At 31.9% G+C, this 23,399-nt stretch overlaps 1 protein-coding gene across 2 annotated transcripts; it reads right to left on the reverse strand.

Annotated features, from left to right (window-relative positions):
- Positions 1 to 206: 206 nt before the first annotated feature.
- Positions 207 to 18,657, reverse strand: LOC143059567 (caspase-8-like). 2 transcript variants are annotated; one of them, XM_076233086.1, is made up of 8 exons: positions 18,559 to 18,657; positions 15,005 to 15,429; positions 12,319 to 12,554; positions 9,134 to 9,268; positions 8,719 to 8,817; positions 5,890 to 6,189; positions 1,924 to 2,125; positions 207 to 1,600 (listed from the first exon to the last, which is right to left on the reverse strand). In XM_076233086.1, exons 2-8 carry the CDS (start codon positions 15,352 to 15,354, stop codon positions 1,468 to 1,470), a joined length of 1,455 nt encoding a protein of 484 aa, XP_076089201.1. In that variant the 5' UTR covers positions 15,355 to 15,429; positions 18,559 to 18,657; the 3' UTR covers positions 207 to 1,467. The 2 variants fall into 2 exon arrangements, with proteins under 2 accessions (XP_076089201.1, XP_076089200.1); XM_076233085.1 differs by having other exon boundaries at positions 18,434 to 18,640.
- Between the last annotated feature and the right edge of the window lie 4,742 nt (positions 18,658 to 23,399).

Raw genomic sequence — 23,399 nt, forward strand, 5'->3', positions numbered from 1 at the left:
CTCATGAGTTGAAAATAAATTGAAAATGGCTAGGAAGGAAAAGGACCAACAGATAAACATAAGTACAAAAAAATAACAAAGAAAACTAAAGACTAAGCAACACGAATCCACCAAAAACTTGGGGTGATCTTATTTGCTCCAGAACGGTAATCAGATCTTGCACCACATGTGACACCCTGCACAATAAAAAGTATAAAAATATAATGCAAAGTTCTTAATATTTTAATTTCCATACATAATCTTTAAGACAGCAATGATAAAGCCATGTATACATGTGATACACTTTTCAATGTATATGGACACACATAAAATAGGAAAATAATAATAACAATATTGGTTCTATATTTTAGCTTTAAATATTGGTTTTTATAATTTTAAAAAATGCAAACATAATTAGCTATATACAATATATATTATGTAATGCAGACAAAGTGTTTTCCCTCCTCCATTTACAAATCTTATTCACTCTTTCAAAATCTCATGTGTTCTGGGTAATATTTCAAAAGTATATTCTTTGACTTGTGATTGGTTAGAAATGTTCTAATAAAAAAAATCTAATCCATACTAATTCAATAAATGAATTGCTTGTAATTCTGTGATTCTAACCACATCTGTTCAGAATCTGGAGAATGACTGCTTATTTACCATTAGGAAGTCAGACAATAGTGTTGTTTCAAGATATGGTTGACTTCTCACTATTTTGAACAAATTCTTTGAGTTTGGTATGACATTAACAAAACAAGCTTATAATATTTTGAATTTAAAACGTTCAAATCAATATGATAAAAAAGATAAAGGATTTTTTAGAATTTAGATCTTGTAAAGTATATCCTTTGATCCCCACTTGCATAAACAGTGTCCATCATTTTTTCGATTTGGGTTGTTATTTCATAATTTATATTGGCACAAAAATTGATATTTTATACATAAAAAAATACATATTATAAGCCGAAATTGAACATTAAAAAAAAACCTTGTCAGGTCAAAGTTCCTTTTGTCTCAATGTATTTATGCATTTTGAACCTCATCTTATACTATCTGGTCAGAGGTTCACCAATTTATACAGTTTGTATAGTTATCAGGTTATCATCAAATTCTCAAATTACATTCAAATCTTGACATAGCGCTGATTAAATTCATGGCAGACTGAAATGTACTCAACATTCTTAATATGAGTCCTATGAACTCATTATATACTATATATATATATATATATATGCACAAATATTTTTATAAACACTCCATAACAATATAAGAAATGTTTTTCAACATAATAATACATTAGCAAGGCACCGGCATGACTTCTAAAAGTGTCTATCTAAATTAACATTTTATAAAAAAAAAGTTTGAAACAATATCTGCTACAATATGATTTGTTTCCTCAGCATAAACATAAACATAACCGTCATAAGTGCCACTATCTGTTTGTAAGCTCCCTTAAATTGTCAAGGTTTACCCTAATGTAATTTATCGGAATATGATTCTTTTCCTCAGCGTAAACATAGGTGCAGGAATCTGTTTGTAGGCTCCATTGTCAATGTTTGCTGTCGCTCTACCAACCTCCTCATTCACTTTAATTAGAATACTCAACAAGTCATGCCTACAAACGAAATAAGTTATATATGAATATAAGAAGATGTATGAAATATATTATTGATATAGTCACCTAAAGAAAAAAAGATGATCTTCCCAAAAAAATCTTTCATAAAAACAAGAAGCTTCTTAGAGCCTAAATTGCTCAACTGGGGGTATATGTCAATTTGATATCTCTTTTACCTTATTTACTTATTTGTACATTTTATGTATTGTATTTTTTTGGTAAATTTTGTATTTCACTGGTTAAAGTTACTACCTATCTAGCATCAATTGCCAAAAGACAACAAAAGTCATTGAATCTAAGTTGAATCCTGTTCCTATACTTACTGATAAGCATATTTATCCAGATTCTGTGATAACTTATTGATATACCAGCTCCCCTGTGATCTGCTTCTGTAGGAAACATAGCCGGGCACAGTAGCATATCCTAACAGGAAATCAGCTTCATCAGGTATTAACTCCCTTGGTCTGTCAACATTTAAATCCTGTTCTGGCATACTTCCTCCAGCGTCTGTTTCAATGGCATGCCCTAAAAAAAGGCAATATTATTCATTCTGTCATGTAATGTTTAATTTTATATTTAACATTGCCATAAAAGCGGTTTGGCATGCCACAAAAACAGGTTCAACCCACCATTTTTTTTTATTAAAATGTCCTGTACCAAGTCAGAAAAATGGGCATTTCTATATTATAGTTTGTTTCTGTGTGTGATACATTTTAATGTTAAGTTTCCATTGTATCGTAGTTTTCGAACAGTGGTATACTACTGTTGCCTTTTATTTATTGTTTTTAATAATAAATTTTGGGTTTCAAATAAGGAATACTCTAAACTATGTTATTTTGCGAGCAACATATTTTCGCTACTTTGGAAAGAAGAAAAATATTGCGAATAAACATCATCATGATCATTGTGAATATGTAAAACTTTGATTATTTCTCACTTAATTACATCAAGGAAATTTAAGAAATGCAATATTAAATCGCCGTATAATGGGCTAGAAAGGGCAAAACGCAAATAAAGTATCTGCCAAAATATGATGTCACATTTGCATCAAAAGAAGACCCACTAGTACTGTATCCTTTGTATTATAAAGTCTTTTAAAGACAAATCCCTCTATTGTTTATGCGCATATACAAGCGCAACAGTACTATGCCGTCAGTGGTTTATGACGTCGCGGTTTCCGCGAACTGGAAACGTTTATTAGAGTAATTCCTCTTTGAGCCGATGGAGAGAGTGACAATCGTTTTGATAGGTTAATTTGCCGAGAAAAAAATGAAAATTGTTTTTAAATAATAGACATGTTCCAGAATTGGATAAAATATGAGAATGAAAAGAGAGTTAACTATGATACAGCAATCTAACAACAAAAAATACACAAAAATGACCGTAAAGAAACGAAATAGAATCTGGATACTCGACAACAAGATGAGCCAATCAAATTATAATATAATACTTTTTTCCTTAATTTTCTACATGTATAGACTTTTGTAGGTTGTTCATTACATCGATATTTTACAAATCATTAAGAAAGTACGAAAATCATCAATCTTTCTGATCATGTCCTCAAAATTCACTGTATCTTTAGCAATAGGTATGGATATGGCAAACTGCATTGACGTATTTTGAATGTGTACTGCACTTACATTTTTACATGAATATGATAATTAGATTTCAAATAAACACCAACAAAACAGTAACCTAATGACGCATACATGTAAAACAAAGTACATCTAGAGAAGTTAACATATAATCTTCTAACATTGTAGGTTTTTTCATATGACCATTCCGAGTTTGTCCCGATTGTTTGATATTTATGTATAAGGTGCGCATTTTTTGTTTAAAAAAACATAATCGTGTCTGTGTTAAAAAGATGTCGGAATGAAGAATTACAGAGGAATGCATATAGGAAAAAAATATTTAAAAGGAGATTTGAGAAAAGAGGTCGGACTAGGTTTTATTCATACTCACGGTATGACAGCTGTATGGGTATACTTAGACTGAGTTTCTAGCAACATTACGGAATATTTCGATATTCATAGATGCCTGTCTAGGATGAGTGATCAAAACAGAAATTGTGTTAATTAGACCCCGTTAACACTTGCACGGAATTGAAATAAAATCGATCTCTGAAGAGCATCTCGCGTTTTCGATCTTTTTAAAAGAACTTGTGCGTTTATATTTAGTATACATTGCATATCTAAAATAATCAGCCTAACCATTTCGTTGACAAAAAATCGTAAAAATTTGAATAAGGAAATATTTGGTTCATTAGATAATTATATGCTTCTGCATTTATTAATATTATATTTGATTAACATGTCATAAGTAATTAAAAAAAAAAGAATTGTCAGAAAAAAATTACTGAATGAATACAATTGGAAAGATATTGTTTTAAAAAGGTGCACCGAATATCACACGTATAGTAAGAGAATATGGAACAAATACATGTAAGTAACAGGGCTTCAGTCGAGCACTGAAACGATTATTTACGTCTTAGAATAGGGTTATTTTATCTCTTAGAACCAATATATAGCATCAGAGACAAGAACAAAAAAGGTGCGACCTATAACAAGCATATTGTAAGCGAATAAGTAGCAGGTCATCAGTCTAACGCTAAAACTGGAACATACGCGCTAATAGGTATATTTCACTTTTAAGAACCTATAGCTAACACCAGAGACAAGAAAACAATTTAAAAGATTTGTTTCGTAATAGGTGCAATGTGTTTCAACGTACAAGGAACGAATAAGTAACGGTATCAGTCGAGCGCTGTAACGGGTCCTGTCTCAACTCAGGAGTATGTAATTTAAAGTGGTTGTTGTTTGCAAAAGAGTCACACATGTGTTTTTCATTAATTATTTTTTTTTTTTTTATTTTCTAGTTTGAATTGTTTTACATTTGTCCTTTCGGGACCTTTATAGTTGTGTATGCGGTATGGGATTTGCTAATTGTTGTGGGCAGTACGGTGACCCATAGTTAATAATTTCCAGTGTCAATTGGTCATTTGTGGAGCATTGTGTTATTTGCAACATACCACATTTTCTTTTTTTATTAATATATTTTCAGAAGAATGACGCAAAAAACGTCGAATATATTAATTTGATTTTTATTATGTCCATGGCACGTTTTGTCAAATCATTTGAGAATAAACACTGAAAACATTTTTAAACTGACCATGCGCAGATTTATTTTCATATCTACATAAAACACTTGGAATTTTATATCGATTGATTGATTGAAAAGTCGATCGCGATGTATCTAAAGCGTTTTCACTTAAAGAAAAATCGGTTCATAAAAAAATCGTTCTTTTAAAACTACGTCTGGGGATGGAATGTTTACGTCCGATTGAAGATCGATCTTTCTCATTTTTGCAATACTAAAGATCGGCGATCTCAGAAATGATCGATCTTTATTGTTATTGGAAACGGAGTCTTAGATTTCTAATGATTTTAAGTAATTATCATCAAAATAAAAAGGAACAACATTGTTTTCCAACCACCGCATTTATATTACGTGTCTGTGATACTGACTGAAAACTAAGTACTATCATGTGTAGATTACTGTGAATTTATCTAAGTTTAAAACAAACAAACAACAAAACAGCAAATAACGAGAACTGGGTTGTCTCTAATTTGTGAGAATATAGCCTAAAACGGCCGAACGTCTTTCGACGTTGTTTTTAGAATTGGAGCAATGTGTTCCCACCAATTCAAATTGTTAACCCCTTTTTTGAAATATCTCTTTTTCCATTACGGTGACCCAATCTTTTTATTTCCTTATTTTGTTTAGATATAAACAACGCATATTCTATTGAAGACTCATGGAGAAATTATTGGTCAATTTCTTTTAAACGTATTTTTTTTATAGGTATTTCACAATAAAAAAAAGGCGGGAAAACTATTATAGCGACTTATCATTATTATTTTCCATTCAGTAAAGGGTGATATTATTAAAATAGTTTGTATTAACAACTAGGTTAACAAAACTGACAAGTTTTTATTGGATACGGACTTTAAAAAAAATATTACACTGCTATTGACTAGAAGTCCCAATTTCCAAATTCCGTGAAAAAGATGGCGTTTTAAATCAAAAACGAGGTCGGTGACCCCATTTTTTTATTTGCTTATTTTAAAGCTTTTACCTAGCCTAAAGTAAAAATAAAATATAAAGAAGATATTATTGGTAGATCTGAATAGAAGGATTTGTCTTTAAGAAATGAAAGAGCATTTTAGAAAAGATATAACAGCTCCACATGTAATTTAATTTTAACAGAATTTACTTTAAAATTATACCTTGTTGTTTTTCTCTTCCTTGACAAGCTTGAATAAAGAACAACTTTGGTTTTCCTGCCAAAGACGGACATCTTCTGCCAGAAAAATTGCTGGTTAACTGACTGATTCTTACTATCCTACCATCAGCTCCATAAACATGGCCGAGGACTCCATGTGTCAATATTGACACCACAAGACAGTCATAATTTGAGTGGTCTAGGAAGCCTGTATCTACCATGATCTGATTCATTCGTGTTGAGTCCACGTCATTGAACAAGCGTACCTCAAAACCTAATTTCCTCCAAATGTAATCAAGTTTTTCTGAAAAAGAAAAATAGTGTGATCAAATAAGGCTTGACACAACTAATTATAAACCAACTAAGTACATTATTGCCAAAAATGACTGTTATTTTCCGACCGTGCAAGGGCTGTATAGCCAGTCAAGGTCGTTAAAAACTTCCATTTGTTTGTTATTAAAAATTACATATTTTCTGTAATGGCCCTGATTTTTTCTTTAATGGCCCTGTATTATTGCCCAGTTTGTCTGTATTAAGCCCAGTTAAAGTTTTTTAATAAGGCCAGGATTTTTTAATTTGTTGGTTTACGGATCCGCCGACCCGATTTTTCCGATTTCCAGAATAAAAATAAAATTGACTTTTCATGCTTTTTTATTCCCGCCGACCCTAACAAATGCATTATCCCTGGAAAATAATTAAATAATTTTTTTTTTATGAAATGAAATGCATTAATCACTAACAAAATTGATAACACTTTCTGTTGTGAAAAAATAAAACTTCCAGTTTACGTTTCTAAAAATAGACAAATCAATTATAACTGACCTTGAAATGTCGTTTGCGCAAATAATATTGCGGAACGAAACTTGTTTTTAAAACCAATTACACAATAAGTTCGTTTCCCTTATTTGTCATCAGTCCGTAAGATCATCATCTCATAGAAATAGACTTGTCCAAATGTGGACAGGGTAAAGGCATCAAGTTGAAGTACTGAATATTAACAAATCATTTGGAATTTTCTTGTTTCATAGATAATGAAAAAATTATCGTCCATTTGGATAAAAAACGGGAATGCGAGACAACAGATTAACCCGATAATCTCGTTTTCCAGTGGACGAGTCTATTAGGTTTTTAACACGTGTGTTGAAACTTATTTTCGTACGACGTTTTTACATTTTTTTCTTTATCAGTTTTCGTGCTTGAAGATCATTATTCACCAAGTTTTCTGGAATTGATAAAGAGCTACGCGAATTTATTTTTCTTGTTTCTGATATGACGATTTAATTTCGTCTTTGTCCGTGCACCCCCCTTTTTTTTTACTGTAATTTATTAGACAATGTCATGCGATGTTTATAACATTTGAGCAATAATATTTCATCGAACTAAAATTTAAGAAATGATGATAAAATAGCATAACAAACATATTGTTAGAAAGGTGAAATATATATTGATTTTGCATATTTTTCTGTCTTCAAAGATGATTTTTTTTCTTTTTTTTTTCCCGACCGACCGACCCGACTTTTTCATTGGGAAAATCCGTAAACCATCAAATTAAAAAACCGTGGCCTAAGTTTTATCATATACTTAGCATTGATATGATAGCTTTTGCATATGTGTAATGAGCTGTATACACAAGCCAAAATTTCCAACCCGGGCTGATAACCCATATCAGATGCATCTCGTGCACAAAACCCATAATAGTGCCTCTCGTGCAAGTTACTTCCGGTGTTTCCGGTATCGGTTGTTTACTTGTCCATTGTGACATCAGATATTTTTTATGACGACGTCAAAATTTACCGGAACTTTTGTGGGGATAGTTTAGTACTTGCTTACAAATGCCATTGACAATTATGAATCATTTTATAGTACAACAAACATGGAGTTATAATGATCATAAAACTCTTCCAAATTTTCAATGTTTCAAAATGCCTCTATAGGAAATGTTACCATAAATATATATGGAGGTAGTGATGCTGTTGTTGGACAATTATAGTATATTTGATTCATAATTTAACTTCTTTATAAGTTTTTGACTGTTTCAGTTATTGCATTTGTTTATTTGCCTTACATATAACTGTTGTCGGAAGTATATGATAAAGCGATTAATACATTGCCTTTTCCATATCAGCCTGGGTATCATCCCGAGAACCCCATATCATCCCGAGACCCCATATCAGCCCGAGACGGAGTCGAAGTGCTGATATGGGTCAAGGGATGATACCCAGGCTGATATGGAAAAGGCCATGTATTAATCTCTATTTATTAAATTAAGTTGTAAAGAGTATAATACCTGTTTGTATTTTATTTAATTTAGTAACCAGCAACCAACATTAAAGAACCATATAAAGGGATCACTGTTCATCCTGTTTTTCAACACATAACTTCTTTCAACTTAATATCTATGATATTTGGTATATTAAAAGCTTTATCATGGTGAAGTGCAAATTATTTTTTTCAAACTAAACTGTCATTTAAAGAGTAAGAGAGTATACATCTAGTTGGCAGCAACACACACTTTTGTTCAGTTTGTTAATAAATGTATTGAGAAATGGGTGTTTTAATAATGGCCCTGTTATATGTCCTTGGTCAGTAATAATGGCCTCCGATGTCTGTAATGGCCCTTGGCATTGCCTCGGGCCATAACAGACTTCCTCAACCATTATTACAGACCAATGTGTCAGGAGATTCTATCAAGCTTGCTTTCGTCAAACTTAAACTGTCTTAGGAAAGGGGGAAACGATAAACAGATAATTCTCCCTTAATCTTTATGTTGACTCCCAAGAGTTTTCTCCTTTGTGTGTGATGTACCCCTATAGAACTACAAAATTATATTCACCTGCATCTTTTTCTGTACCAGTTCTTGCTGGCATCTCCTTGCTAGATTGATCATTTCTGATCTTATGGAAGTGCTGGTTGTTTATTATTATTGCTAAACCTAAAAACAGATTTCTTTTGTGTAAAAAAAGGGGAAAAAATTGCACACTTACTGATATACATTTATTTTTTCAAAGCATTTCTATTATCATGATTATTGCAGCTGTAATATAAATTACAATACAGTGGATATATTTTTTAATTCATTTCAGTTAAACTACTGTAAATAAAGAAATTATTGCACACATTTATTGTTGCAGGTGTTGAAAATATGATTTCAGGATGCACATTTTAATTCTTTCTTTACTAATAAGTAACATATTTTGCCTTAATAAAAACTTTTTTTGAATTTAAAATGGATCTGTAAATCTACCGACCTCTTGGTCTGGCATTCATCTTATAGAAAGGCATAGCAGATCGATCATCAATGGCAACAGCTTTCATTTGTCTGACAATGACATCATCCTGTCGATTTGGTTGTCGTCTGCTCTGGTTAATTAGAGGATTCAAACCTGAAAAAATAATTTAATAATATCATCCAACAAAGGAGTAGGTAAGGACCGATTTTAGCCTCAAATTTCAGGTTCATCTGACGAAAGATTTTGACCACTTTTTAAACATTTAAGTGTCTATTTTATTTGATTCAATTAGTCTATGTGAAAGATATTAACTGATTTAGTCATTAAAAACGACCCCATTCAAGCTCAAATATGAAAAATCTCCCAAATATGCCGGAAAATGTCACTTTTCAGATGGTTTTTGTCAAAAATGAAAGTGGCCACATACGTGTTCATTCTCAACTTTTATATATGTTATGTATTATCGTCAAATACAACTTACATTTCAATATAAAGGATGAACACGAATGCGGCCACTTTCGTTTTACACAGACACCGTCTAAAATTTAACTAAAATGCTAGAATTGTGAATATTTCAGTAATTTAGCATGACTTAATGTTGCCAGTACCCCATATATTTGCATTGTATTGTCAAAAACAGCCCATATTTATGTAGCAGAAGCATTCTACTGTCCAATTAATAACTAATAGTTTACATTTTAACAATTTTGTATAAAACTGCTATATTTTGGGGCCAAAAAGGGGTCTTACTGAACCTACTCCTTTCCCAAAAGTATCATGAATAACAGTAGTCAATGATTGATTGATTGTTTGTAGGTGTCCATGTTGGTTATCCAACTTACTTTCATAAGCAATTTATTTTTGTGACTAATTTAAAACTTGAAAATAAACGTGAAAATAAATCATGGCATATGTGAATTTCTATGAAACATACACATGTTATATGAAAACATTAAAAAAAGGAAAATCAATATAAATTGCCACTTGTAGGCTAAAAAGGGCTAAACAAGAAAATGAATTTTCAACAAAAGTAATTATCCTATCTCTGTATTTCCTCCTGTTGGTTGAGCTCCTAGCAAAACAAAATGAAAGTTATAGCTTAGCTTAATAAAACTTTACATTCTGTTTTCAGCTTTCTAATAAAATCACAGTTACCATGGTTACAAATGTGATAGTTTTTCATTCTTTAACCAGATGCTCCGCAGGGTGCAGCTATATACGACAGCAGAGGTTGAACCCTGAACAGTTGGTGCAAGTATGGAGACAACATTCAAGCTGGATTCATCTCTAAATTTGGATTGTGATTAAATAGTTGACACAGCATAGGTTTCTGACACAGAATGAATGTGGTCTAATAAACTTAGAAATTTTGTTTTGCCTTTGAGCAATTCACTATGCTGTTGAATATTAATCCTCTCAAAAAAATGTTTGAAGAAATTTTCTTTTTATTTATGAAATCTGAAATGAGAAAAATTGAACCCAAACCCCACCTCCCAATTTTTTTTTCACATCCCCTTTTCCCTTATTCCAAAACTGATCTCAATTCAAATTTCTAATGGAGTTTGCAACAATAACTACTCATTTAAATACATCATAAAATATATTAAAATGTAAAAAAAGTGCTTGTTATCACTGAATGGTAAAGATTGTTTTAATATATCAGTTGGTAGTAAAAGTGAATATACATTGTATATTGTATAAAACAATGATTTAAGTTGATTCAACTACTATTCTGGACAAAGAAAGATAACTCCAATTGAAAATTTCTTGCTATTGCGCAATATTGTGCAATTAGATATTTCTTGCTATTGCGCAATACTGTGCAATTGAAAACACTTGCTATTGCACAATATTGTGCAATTGAAGATATCTTGCTATTGTGCAATACTGTGCAATTGAAAATTTCTTGTTATTGCACAATACTGTGCAATTGAAGATTTCTTGCTATTGCTGAATACTGTGCAATTGAAAATTTCTTGCTATTGCACAATACTTAATATAATAATTTTGGATCCTGATTTGGACCAACTTGAAAACTGGGCCAAAGTACATGTTTAGATTCAGCATATCAAAGAAGCCCATGAATTCAATTTTTGTTAAAATCAAACTTAGTTTAATTTTTACCCTTTCGACCTTAATGTAGACCAATTTGAAAACGGCAACAAAAATTAAGAATCTACATACACAGTTAGATTTGGCATATCAAAGAACTCCAATTATTCAATTTTTGATGAAATCAAACAAAGTTTAATTTTGAACCCCGATTTTGACCAACTTGAAAACTGGGCCCATAATACAAAATCTAAGTACATTTTTAGATTCAGCATATCAAAGAACCCCAAGGATTCAATTTTTGTTAAAATCAAACTAAGCTTAATTTTGAACCCTTTGGACCTTAATGTAGACCAATTTGAAAACGGGACCAAAAATTAAGAATCTACATACTCAGTTAGATTCGCCATATCAAAGAACCCCAATTATTCAATTTTTGATGAAATCAAACAAAGTTTAGTATTTGACCCTTTGGGCCCCTTATTCCTAAACTGTTGGGACCTCAACTCCCAAAATCAATCCAAACCTTCTTTTTATTGTCATAAACCTAAATTGTGTTTAAATTTTATAGATTTCTATTTACTTATACTAAAGTTATGGTGCAAAAACCAAGAAAAATGCTTATTTGGGCCCTTTTTTGGCCCCTAATTCCTAAACTGTTGCAACCAAAACTCCCAAAAACATTCCCAACCTTCCTTTTGTAGTCATAAATCTTGTGTCCAAATTTCATAGTTTTCTATTGACTTAAACTAAAGTTATAGTGTGAAAACCAAGAAAATGCTTATTTGGGCCCTTTTTGGTCCCTAATTCCTAAACTGTTGAGACCAAAACTTCCAAAATCAATCCCAACCTTCCTTTTATGGTCATAAACCTTGTGTTTAAATTTCATAGATTTCTATAGACTTAAACTAAAGTTAGAGTGCGAAAACTAAAAGTCTTCGGACGACTCCAACGTGATACCAATATATACGACCAAAAAATTTTCAATTTTTGCGGTCGTATAAAAATTGCAATATCAAAACAGTTTTTTTTTTATGTTGTGTTGAATTTAGAAAACATGGAAAAAGGACCTTAAAAATTAAAGCAATACAATTTAACTGGGAGACAACCTTCTAGATTCTCATATATGTTTTTAACAAGCTGTGGTGTACCTTGATAGGCCTTGACTTTGGTCATTAAATCTCCTCTATCCATCATCTTCAACAATTTGTACAATACATTTACATTAAGGGGAGATAAATCCCCAGATCTCTCAAGCTGGATAAATACATCACAGATAGATTTAATTTTATCGTGTTTCGATCGTGGAATTACTGACGACAAGGTGAAAAGAGCTGTCTTCAAATCAGCAGTCTCCATTTCTTCAGCGATTTCAAACAGCAGTAATCTAAAACATAAGAAACAAACATTAAAATGTAAGGAGAGAACCATTTTGGTTTTAGTATTTGTTGGTCATTATTATACATTTACATGTTACATTTCAAGAACCTTGTCATGCTGTTTTAATGTTTTACGTTACATGTATTTATAGCATGTTTAGAGATTGTTGAGTGTAACTGTGTACAATAGTGTAAGGCTACTCTGTTTCTAATTTCTTTTCTCGATTGATTACATACATGCAATCTAACATTTATTGTCATGATTGTCAAATCAATTGAATTTGTACTAAAAATATATCAGTTTTTCAGTCATTAGCTGATTATATAAAAAAGAAGATGTGGTATGATTGCCAATGAGACAACTGTCCACAAGAGACCAAAATGACACAAACATCAACAACTATAGGTCACCGTACGGCTTTCAACAATGAGCAAAGCCCATACCGCATAGTCAGCTATAAAAGGCCCCGATAAGACAATGTAAAACAATTCAAAGGAGAAAACTAACGGCCTTATTTACATGATTTATATAAAAAAATGAACGAAAAATAAATATGTAACACATAAACAAACAACAACCACTGAATTACAGGCTCATGAATTAGTTGGCTGAATTGACATATGTATACATTTTCTTATGTGCTCAATGTTGAAGGCTGTACTGTACAGCGGCCTTTAATTGCCTACATTCTCTTTATTTGGTTAGAAATAAGTTAGGTAGAAATGAGAGAAAATAAGGTAATCTGCTATTGATGACAGATTTTTGACACTCTCATTAATTTCTTTTCTAGACATTTAAGGCTATGTAACAGTCAGGGTGCTACTTAAACAAGTGATTTCATTATCACTTATTTCAGTGATTATTTATTTATAGTATAACTAATCGCCGTATTTGAATATAGCAAAATAAGACAACGCGTGACTGAACGACGCATGGATTAAACGAGTGTTTATAAACAAAGTTTAATCCATAGCGGCGTTCGGTCACAAGTTGTCTTATTTTTGATATTCAAATACGGCGATTAGTTATACTTTTTATTATATTGTCAAATGGCTTTTTTTTTTATGAAATTAATGTAGAAAATGTAAGGGACTATATGTTTTTCCTACGCATTTACAATTTGTTTTGGTCGGATGTTATCTACGTCTTGGCAACGTTACACCTATTGCTGTATGACGTGAGAGAGTGAAATAACCACGTCTATTTCACATGTGAAATTATCAGTTTTTATTTAACTGGGAAATCAATGTAATTTGTTGCAACCAATGTAATAAATTCAGTTATCACCTATTTAAGTGATTTTGGTGTTTTCTTTGATCTTCAAATGCTAATTTCAGTGATTTTCCATATTTTCACAAACTTTTCTATAATTTTCCTACATAAATCTATTATCCCTTCATCTATAGTTATCAATTTCACCAGTGCTTAAGTTAGTGCCTAATGCTTTTAAAAGTACCCTTGGGAATTGTTCTGTAATCAAATATTCATTAACTACCTGACTACTCTTACTATCAGACAAAGGTCAACAATATTAGGTGACCTGATTGGTTTTCTTTAGAATTAGAATGATTTATTTTAAGGTTATGTCCTGATCTACAGATTATTCCAGTTTTAGCATATTGAAATAAACTGTAAAAACTGGCAGGCTTTAATCAAGCAGCTGACAATTTCTGCATGTACATAGCTGTTTTTTTAATGGAATTCTGGTCTTTTTACCAATAAAAAAATCAAGCTAATGGGAAAAATATCAAAAAAAATGTTATAAACACTTATTGAAGTGATTAAATTTTGACTTCTCAAATTACAATGATCGAATTACTTGTTTCAGTGATTTTGAAAAGTCTACGAGTAAGTCTTTTTACCAATAAAAAAAATCAAGCTAATGGGAAAAATATCAAAAAAATGTTATAAACACTTATTGAAGTGATTAAATTTTGACTTCTCAAATTACAATGAATTACTTGTTTCAGTGATTTTGAAAAGTCTGCGAGTAAAATTTTAATATTTCACAGCCAAAATCACTCAAAGAAGTTATTTTGAAATCACTTGTTTAAGTACCAACCCTGACTGTTTAAGAGAAGATATTGACATACATGTATGTGTATTCTAAAGACACTTGACCATTACCTATAGATTGATAGTTTAGTAAAGACATTTAACCTGATGATGACTTAAAGATTGTTGTATTCTAGACGATTTCTTTTTCTTTCTTTCTTTTCATCTTTGTTTTAGGGGGATGAATGTCAGTTGTATCTTTGTGCTGCTGTCTCATAGACATATATAACATGTATAACATCTACCACACACCTCTCTCCTTCATTGTCCTTTTATCAATTTGACTTTTACTAAAGGTTTATATACAAATTTTTATTTTGATACAAGGACAGGTCATGATATTCATCAAGTAAAACATGTAAAATCTAAAAAAAGAAATAATAAAAAACAAAATAATATTACCTGAAAGGTGAAAAATTTGAACGTCCACTTTCCACTCGATTCTTTACTTGGATTTGATCAAAACCCATTTTCCTGATTAAGTCGAGTCGATGACATTTACATAAACTTTCCAGCAGGTAATCCACCTGGCCTTGTGAAGTGTCAATTTTTCCGAGTCTTTCAAGTTCGTTAAAGATTTGAATTCCATCTTTTATTTTTTCTAACATTTTCTGTGCTATGTGATCTTGACAGAGGAATTTTAACGAATTGATATCGTCTGATTCAAGTTCACCGTCGATCGTAATTAATCCTCTTGTTAAGTCTGTCTGATTATTATTGTTATGATTTTGTAATGATTCAAACTCAATCATTGTTTTTTTTTTTGTTTTTTAAAGTTTTCACTTTTCACTTTAGTTTTCACATTGTCTAGTTTCTATCATATAATTCTGAAAAATAAAATACATTTGAAATATACCATGATGTATACAATTTCTAAGTTTATATAATATGAGGTCTCTGTAGTGCCTCTTGTTGATCCTTTTAGTTGCAAATTGCACAGTCTGGTTTTACAGTTTGTTCTTATGTTGTATCACCGCTGTATATTGTGCGATATCACTGCTGTCCAAAGTTCATTTAGGGCTGAGCGCTCACAAACATTCTTTATGTCGCTGTCTCAAGACAGGATCCTATAGCACAGTCACAGGTTGTCACTGGTTCAGGTCAGTCATACATGTATTTTTTTTTATAAACTATTTTTGTTATTAATTAGCTAGGCCATCTTGTTTGAATTGTTAAACATTTTTCATGTGTTGTGTATGACCATAACGACATAGGTACCACAGAAGGGATAAATGGCAAATAATCCTATTACTGTACACATATGTTATGACAAATTGTTCAAACAACGACCACAAATCTGTTGAATTTCTACAGATTTCACAGCTTGAACAAATTGTCAAAAGAAGGGGAAGTAACCACAGAAAACAGAAATGGGATTGACAAATTTATGTGTTATATGTAATAAAATCAAATGTAATCTGAAATCCTGATCCATGTAGGAACATTCACTTAGCTACCAGAATGAAACTAGTCGTTCATATATAACAGTGTTCTCACTATTTGACTAAGGCGAGTCCATGAGTCCTGGACTCATCAAAATCTGTCTGGACTCACCATTTTCAAAACTGGTGAGTCCACAGATGCATCAAGATTGAAATATTTTGTATAAACTGAACACAGTTAAACACAAATATCATCATTTTATAGCAAAAGTTTAAAAGTGTTCTGAATTTGATTTGATTTCATCGCTCTGTTAGGAAATGGAGACTAAAATATTACTTTATATTGCAATAAAATATTTTCTTCTTGCTGTTGGACTCGATCATACCTAAAAATGATGAGTCCCTGGACTCGCCTTCAAAAATCCTTAGCGAGAACCCTGATATAAGTTTCAACTTATTCAAGAAATAATGAACTTCTGTTAGGTGGAACAAATATACATTGACAGTCTGTAAGTGTACATATTTCAATCACAACTTCAAATACTGAAGAACCTTATTATATCTAAATTTGGTCAGGAAAAATGGAAAAGTCAGTTTATTAATAGACAAATGATATGCCAACTAATTATTGACTGTCAGTGCCTCGTTCAGCAACACTTATTGCCAAATATGACAAGGAATTTCTTCGAACAATTGAAGTTATCTCTAGAGAATATATTGCTATGCTGCGGGGGTGTGGAAATATTTGTTGTGAGCACTTGTCCCCGGGCAAGTGAAACCTAAAATTTTACTTGTCCGGAAAAAAATTTACTTGCCCTGATGATCCCAATAAATATTGAAGTATTTCTTGTTAGCTAATATATATGATTCTTACTTACCACTGTTGTGCATCACAAATGAAATATATTTGTTTATATGTTTAAAACATTAGGAAAGTAGGAAATGGGTTGACATCAATGGGACAGAAACCTAACAGCAAACCAACCAATGAAATGACATGTATTAAAGGACAATTTTGCAGCAGTTTTTGAATAAAAATTGTAGCCAGTAGTTATACGTACATATACTAAATGTGAGGACAGTGCTTGAAGAAATGTAAACTAAATTATAACTAATTGCATGATTTTGTGGTGTTTTTCTCAACTGACACACTTGTTTTTTTCTTGATTATTTATCATTGTCTTGATGGGCAATTAATGCGTCCCTTTTATTTTCCACTTGACAACAAATAATGTTGACATTTCATCTATAAATAGGACAAAAACTTAATTTATTTTCCGAATTTCCATAGATAGCCAGGGGCAATCTGATATCCACGATGTCTGAAATTCTCCCTTTCTTTTTTTTTTTAAATACTCTAGCTGTGTCCTCCATTTGCATTTAAGGTTTTCTACTCGACTCATGACTCTTTTTGTCTTGCTTGCCCACCTTTTTATTATGTAAATTTATCGTCATGAACATTGATGTTTTTACTTGCTGAACATTGGTTTCTTTTACATAAATTAAACATCTTTATACGTTTTGAAATTAATTTTATGTTTTTGTTGGATTTGAACTTTGTCTTGTATATTTTTTTACTCGTCCACGGGCAACCAAGACAAAAATAATTACTTGTCCGGTTGTTCAAATGTACGAGTCGGGCGAGTCGGGCATAGCATTTCCACATCCCTGCTGCTGTGCATGTGCATGTTAGAAGGCTTAATGCTTATAGTCTATTGTGAGTCTGACGATCGCTGTGTGATATAAAATAAGGTAAATTCTATGATTTTACAGACAATATGATTTTTAGATTTTAACTATACTTAAAGTGGACATTTGAGTAGGTTATTGCTTGAGTACAGAATTTTAAACTTTGCACTTGTGGATGTAAATACACTATTGTTGTAGACCTGGAGATATAAAGATTTTCACAACAATGGCGCTGTGAGCATCTGCTACTGGTACAAAAATTGTATATAGAATATTGCCTGGCAGTGAGATGTTAGAGTTGGTCATGAGGTTTGACCAGCTGGTCATAGGATACCATGGCAATTCTAGGTGGCATCAAGGGAACTGGCCAGAGGGTTTCCGAGTAGAAGTCTCAGGGTTGTACAGTAGTGGACCTGTTAGTTGCTCGGATGGATGGTACGCAGCCTGAAAAAAAGAAAAGGGGGAAGAGTGTTGTAGACCTGGAGATATAAAGGTAGTCTAACTAGTTGAGTTATGGAAGATCTTCTTTGGCTCAATTGGTTAGAGTGCTGCCTTTAGATCCCGAGATTGAGGGTTCGAATCCCGCTGGTACCATCCATAGATTTTCACAACACTATAATTCCACTGGTGGAGGATTATTCGACTACCGTATATTTTAATGATTTTAATATATATATATTGGATTTATTTCCAAGTGCTCAAATATTGGAGAGATTTACGAAAGAAGAAGAAGAGGAAGACATAACAAGTTCAGAATTACCTGGTAAGATACCTGTAAGATCGTTGTGGGTCTCATATGGAAGGATCCTATCCTTTTTAGAATTACCAGTTATTTATAATGTTTCTCTCCCTACGTAATTTTTAAATTGTGTTAAAATAGCATACCAATCTTCCTGGTGTTTAGAAGTAAAAATGTGAAAAACTGATAATCCCCTTATTCATACTTTCACAAGTTCAACTGGAAATCCTCCGCATTTAAATCGGAAATCCCCTTATTCTAAAAATAGATTAATGAAAAATCTTTGCGGTGTCATATGTACGTTAACATGTATCAATTTATCGTTCTTTTTCTCTACTGAAGCATACCATACTTGTTAGTTGATATTTTACCCGACAATAAAAAAGTAATTTCAGAATAATTTTGTACATCTAACTATACTGTACTGTAATTTACCTTTCAAGATGTGGTCTTCCTGTACAAAATGGCTACCATATTTATCAAATAGAAATTTCTAAAATGTTTCAAGTTTATACGGATGCACTTATAGTAAATTATTTGATTAAAGGAAAAGTTTTGTTGTAGTCAAGAAATAGGCCAAGGTAGAATAATGATTTGTACAAGTTATTATCTTTTTCTCAATAAAAATTGGACAAGTAATTACTTGAACAATTGTATTTGTACAAGTAATAACTTGTATGATGGTATCATACAAGTAATTACTTGTACAAAATGTTTGTACAAGTAATAACCTGTACAAACTAATAACATGTACACGACATATATAATAATTATGATGAAGGACTTCAATTCTTGTTTTTATGAAATTGTGTCTGAATAACCTTAATCAGATATAGGTGCAGAATAAAATGTTAATTTGCATTAATGCATTTCTGAAACAGAAAGACTTCTGATGGTTGCTTCTTATTTCGGTGTTTCTTCATATTTAATTTTTTATATTTATTGATTTATATTTTGATATGGTACCGTTTGTTGAATTTTAAATTTTTGACAACAATGTAAAAAGGTCGGTTTTTGTTCTTTTAATTAGCATGAAAAAGAGTCACTAGATATTTCTGCATTGGTATCAAATTAAGAATGTCTTGTTGTATATTCAAGATCAATTTTCTGCAAAACTAAACCACTGTAATTTACTGTGATATTTAAATAAGATTTGTAGAATCAAGGCTAATAAAACAATTCAACAAGTTCAATGAAAAGTGTTTGTTAATATATAACGTATCCGTCTGGTGAGTCAACCCATTTTTAACTATGTTGATCGTTTGTGTATATATATCAAACAAAAATATGCTGTAACACCATTATGTCAGATTCAGAGGATGACTTGACACATTTTTTTTAACTCTACCATTTACTGAATGAGAGCCTTTTCCAAGCTAAAAGCCTTGAAGTCAGTTGTTGTCATTAGTTACTGAATATCATATTTTTGTTTGAAATATGAAACAGAATCTTAGTTTTCTTGCTATGCATCATTTCATATAATACACATATATACAGCTGATATGATATGATATTCCGGAGTTAATATTTTCAATCATGATTTTGTCGGTGGACCTTATATCCTATGGAGGCTTCTCAGATTCCGGAATAAAATCCGTTATGTATTTTATATTTATTTTTCTCGTATGAACTCTTCTGTAAAGAAGATAATGTTATTCTTACTTCCGATTAAAAAAATAACAAGTAATAGCTTTTCTAAAAAACTTGCCGTATTTTAGCTGATTATATTGAGATCAGTGTTTTGTGAGTAGTTTATTTTTATTGGAATATTGCACTTCAAGCAATATGAAAACATAGCGCTTTTTTTTTTACTAATTTGTCATTTTTGTTGTATTATTGGTGGACCCGTGTTATAATGGAAGGAGACTTAATAAAATTGAGAATGGAAATGGGGAATGATATTATAATAAAATGTATTCTGTGTCTATAATCAACTTGATAAAAATAGCATATAACCTACACATACTTTTGAGAATTACTACTTGACAAAATGGACAACAACAGAAGGCAGTGGCGGATCCAGAGGGGGACGTAAAGTGTGTACGCCCCATCCCTCCCCCCCCCCTTTTTGCCCGTTTTTTTTTAAAATGATTAATCATACGCGACTATGTGAACTTTGCCATTTCCTGTGTACTCTATTATTTAATTTTTATCCTACAATTCTTTACTTAGGGAGCTACCATTTGATTTTTATGGGGGGGGGGGGGGGGGGGCTAGGATGAAAAATTTTGTCCTGCATTTTTTTTTAGCTGTAATCTCTGTCCTGCCTTTTTATTTTTCACTCTAATCGGTCCTGCCTTTTTTTTTTTTTAGTTTATCCTGACTTTTTTTTACCTAAATTGTCGTCCTGACTTTTTTTTTTTTGCAAGTGTCACATCCTGCCTTTTTTTTCCCTCAAAAACTCCTGTCCTGCCTATTTTTTTCAAATTTCATCCTAGCCCCCCCATAAAAATCAAATGGTAGCTCCCTTATAGAGATATTTTTCACTGGAATTTACTGATTGTCAAAGTCATGTGATTTGCTATGGTGGAGTTGACCAGTGCTTCGAAAAACGTCGTTCAGTCATTTTGAAATTCAAATTACAGTAACACATTGCTTAAGCTGAGGATTACAATCATGACACCTTCAAAGCGACATAGGATTGAGCAAGAACGTATTGACTTCTATTTCACTATTCCACCAAACAGGAAGTAATACTCTATAGACTATAACACTCTCATGAAAAAAGTTCCATGGCAATATTATTTTCCTACGAAAACATGTTTAACCCCAAACGCCATTGTCATGATTGATATGGACTATATAAAATTGCTGTTTGGTGTGAACCAAGCTTTGCATTGAAGACCAAACTACAACCTTTAATAGTTTACTTTTATAAATTGTGACTTGGATAGACAGTTGTCTTTGGTACTTAATACATGTATATGAGATCCAGTAATATCTATCTACAAGATTGAGAACACATTTTTTTGTAATAAATTTAAAACATATTTAATTCTGTAATATCTGATAATATGTATCAGTTATTTGTGATTTTTCATTTGATGTGTACTCTCTGGTAATGTCAGTATCAGCATGATCAGTTGATTGGTTGTGATAAGAAAAATGGGGCAGTTTGCAATTGATATGCAGGTACACCACATGTGGATCTTCTTTCCCCTCTCATTTATAAAATTGTGCATGATATTTATCACAGAAACGCACCAGTATTTTGGTGAATGAAACACTTGTCATATTAAATTAAAGTCAGAGGTGTAGTTAGAGGGTTTTTCGGGGGGCCTAGGCCACCCCTTTTTTAGGAAATTTGTTTTTGTTTATATAGGGAATCACTGAAGCATGACTGGAGTTGGCCCCTTCTTAGGCAGTCAGTGGGCTCCCGCTTATGACAATTTCTGGATCTACCACTGAAAGTTTGAGTAAAGTTAGATAAGGATTTATGACAAATTATGTTGAAATTTGCACAGATAATGAATGAAAAATCTAGTAAATAAAAAAATAGGCCTTATTATTAAAAGCTTTCCTTGCTTATTCACAAGGACATATCATATCCTCCATGCTATTCCGATCTGAGTTTTTATTCATACATGTACATACATGTAGTCTGGTGCTGTTCCAAGTAGTCTTCTTTTTTCTGTTTTTTGAGAAGTATTTGTTTTACCTGTTCAGTCACTGTAAAGTGTAACAATTCATATTTAAACGCAACACATAAATAGTGACCAAAAAGGTATGGCTATCACATGAGAGAAGCTAGAAAAAAGTCAATTGTATACATTTTAAACATTTTTGTGGGACCATGAAAATGTGGTATATAGATAGATATGCATAGATAGACCATACATGTAGAACAAATAAGCAAACAAATTCAAAGGAGATGTACATGTAAGATGAATTATGAAAAAAAAAGAGCCATGGCCAGGGGCCCCAAACTTGACAGCATTTGGTGTTGAACAGGTAAAATGTTTGCAGTGACAATAAATATAGCCTTTGTGAGAGGTGACCCAGGTCGCCTTTCTCTAAATCAGCTATATTAAACATATTTCTGGGCCGGGTTGAAAAATAAATGAAAATGACTTTAAAAAAAGCTAATAGAAATACACCAAATTTGGGAGACATCTATTTAAATGTTTGAAATAATAAGAAAGTTGACAAGAATTAAGCTTTTTCAGATAATATACAGACTATTGCAGTCAGCCTATAATAGACTCTTTGCCTCCTGAAATGTTTGTTTATACACTGTGCTTTCCTATAATGATTTAAAATCAGTATGATAGTTTTCATGAAGAACACTGAGCGTACAGGTATTATGACAAGATAAATGTTGTGTTACATGTACATTGTACATGTATCTACCCAAATAAGTAAAATATAAAAGTTCTTGACTTCTAAAACCAGTGATTGATCTCCTGATTTATATCTCATCACTCAATGCAGATGCTGTGTGAAAAAAAAATTTGACTTACCAGTATGCTTCTATCCATTGAGTTGATTTATTATTAATTATTTTGCTTTGAATACACCTTATTGCTACAATATGTATATGTCTGCCATTACAAACTGTACATGCATGTAAATCTCATATATTCCATGTAAAATTTTGATGTTTTAATACAAAATATATGATGCCACAATGGAAAAGTAATTGTTATATGACGTTAATGGTTAAAATGGGACAGATTCTCAGGTCAGCTGGGACAATAAAAGGGGGGGGGGCGACTTCTCCAGTCATGCTTCAGTGATTCCCTACATAATCAACCAAATAGTAATGTTCATCACAAAAAAATATATTAAGTGTAAGACCTGATGATGTGAATAAATTGAAATCAGACATATCAAATGAAGTTTTCAGTGCTTTTGATATATCAATGGGCAATCTGATGAGTTAAGCTTTTTTTGACTGATTTTTATAGTTTGTTCTTATGTTGTACTGTTATACATGTACCACTGTCCAAGGTTAGGGGGAGGATCGGAATCCCGCTAACATGTTTTA

This window comes from Mytilus galloprovincialis, chromosome 14 (genome assembly GCF_965363235.1).
Source record: "Mytilus galloprovincialis chromosome 14, xbMytGall1.hap1.1, whole genome shotgun sequence".
NCBI lineage: Eukaryota > Metazoa > Mollusca > Bivalvia > Mytilida > Mytilidae > Mytilus > Mytilus galloprovincialis.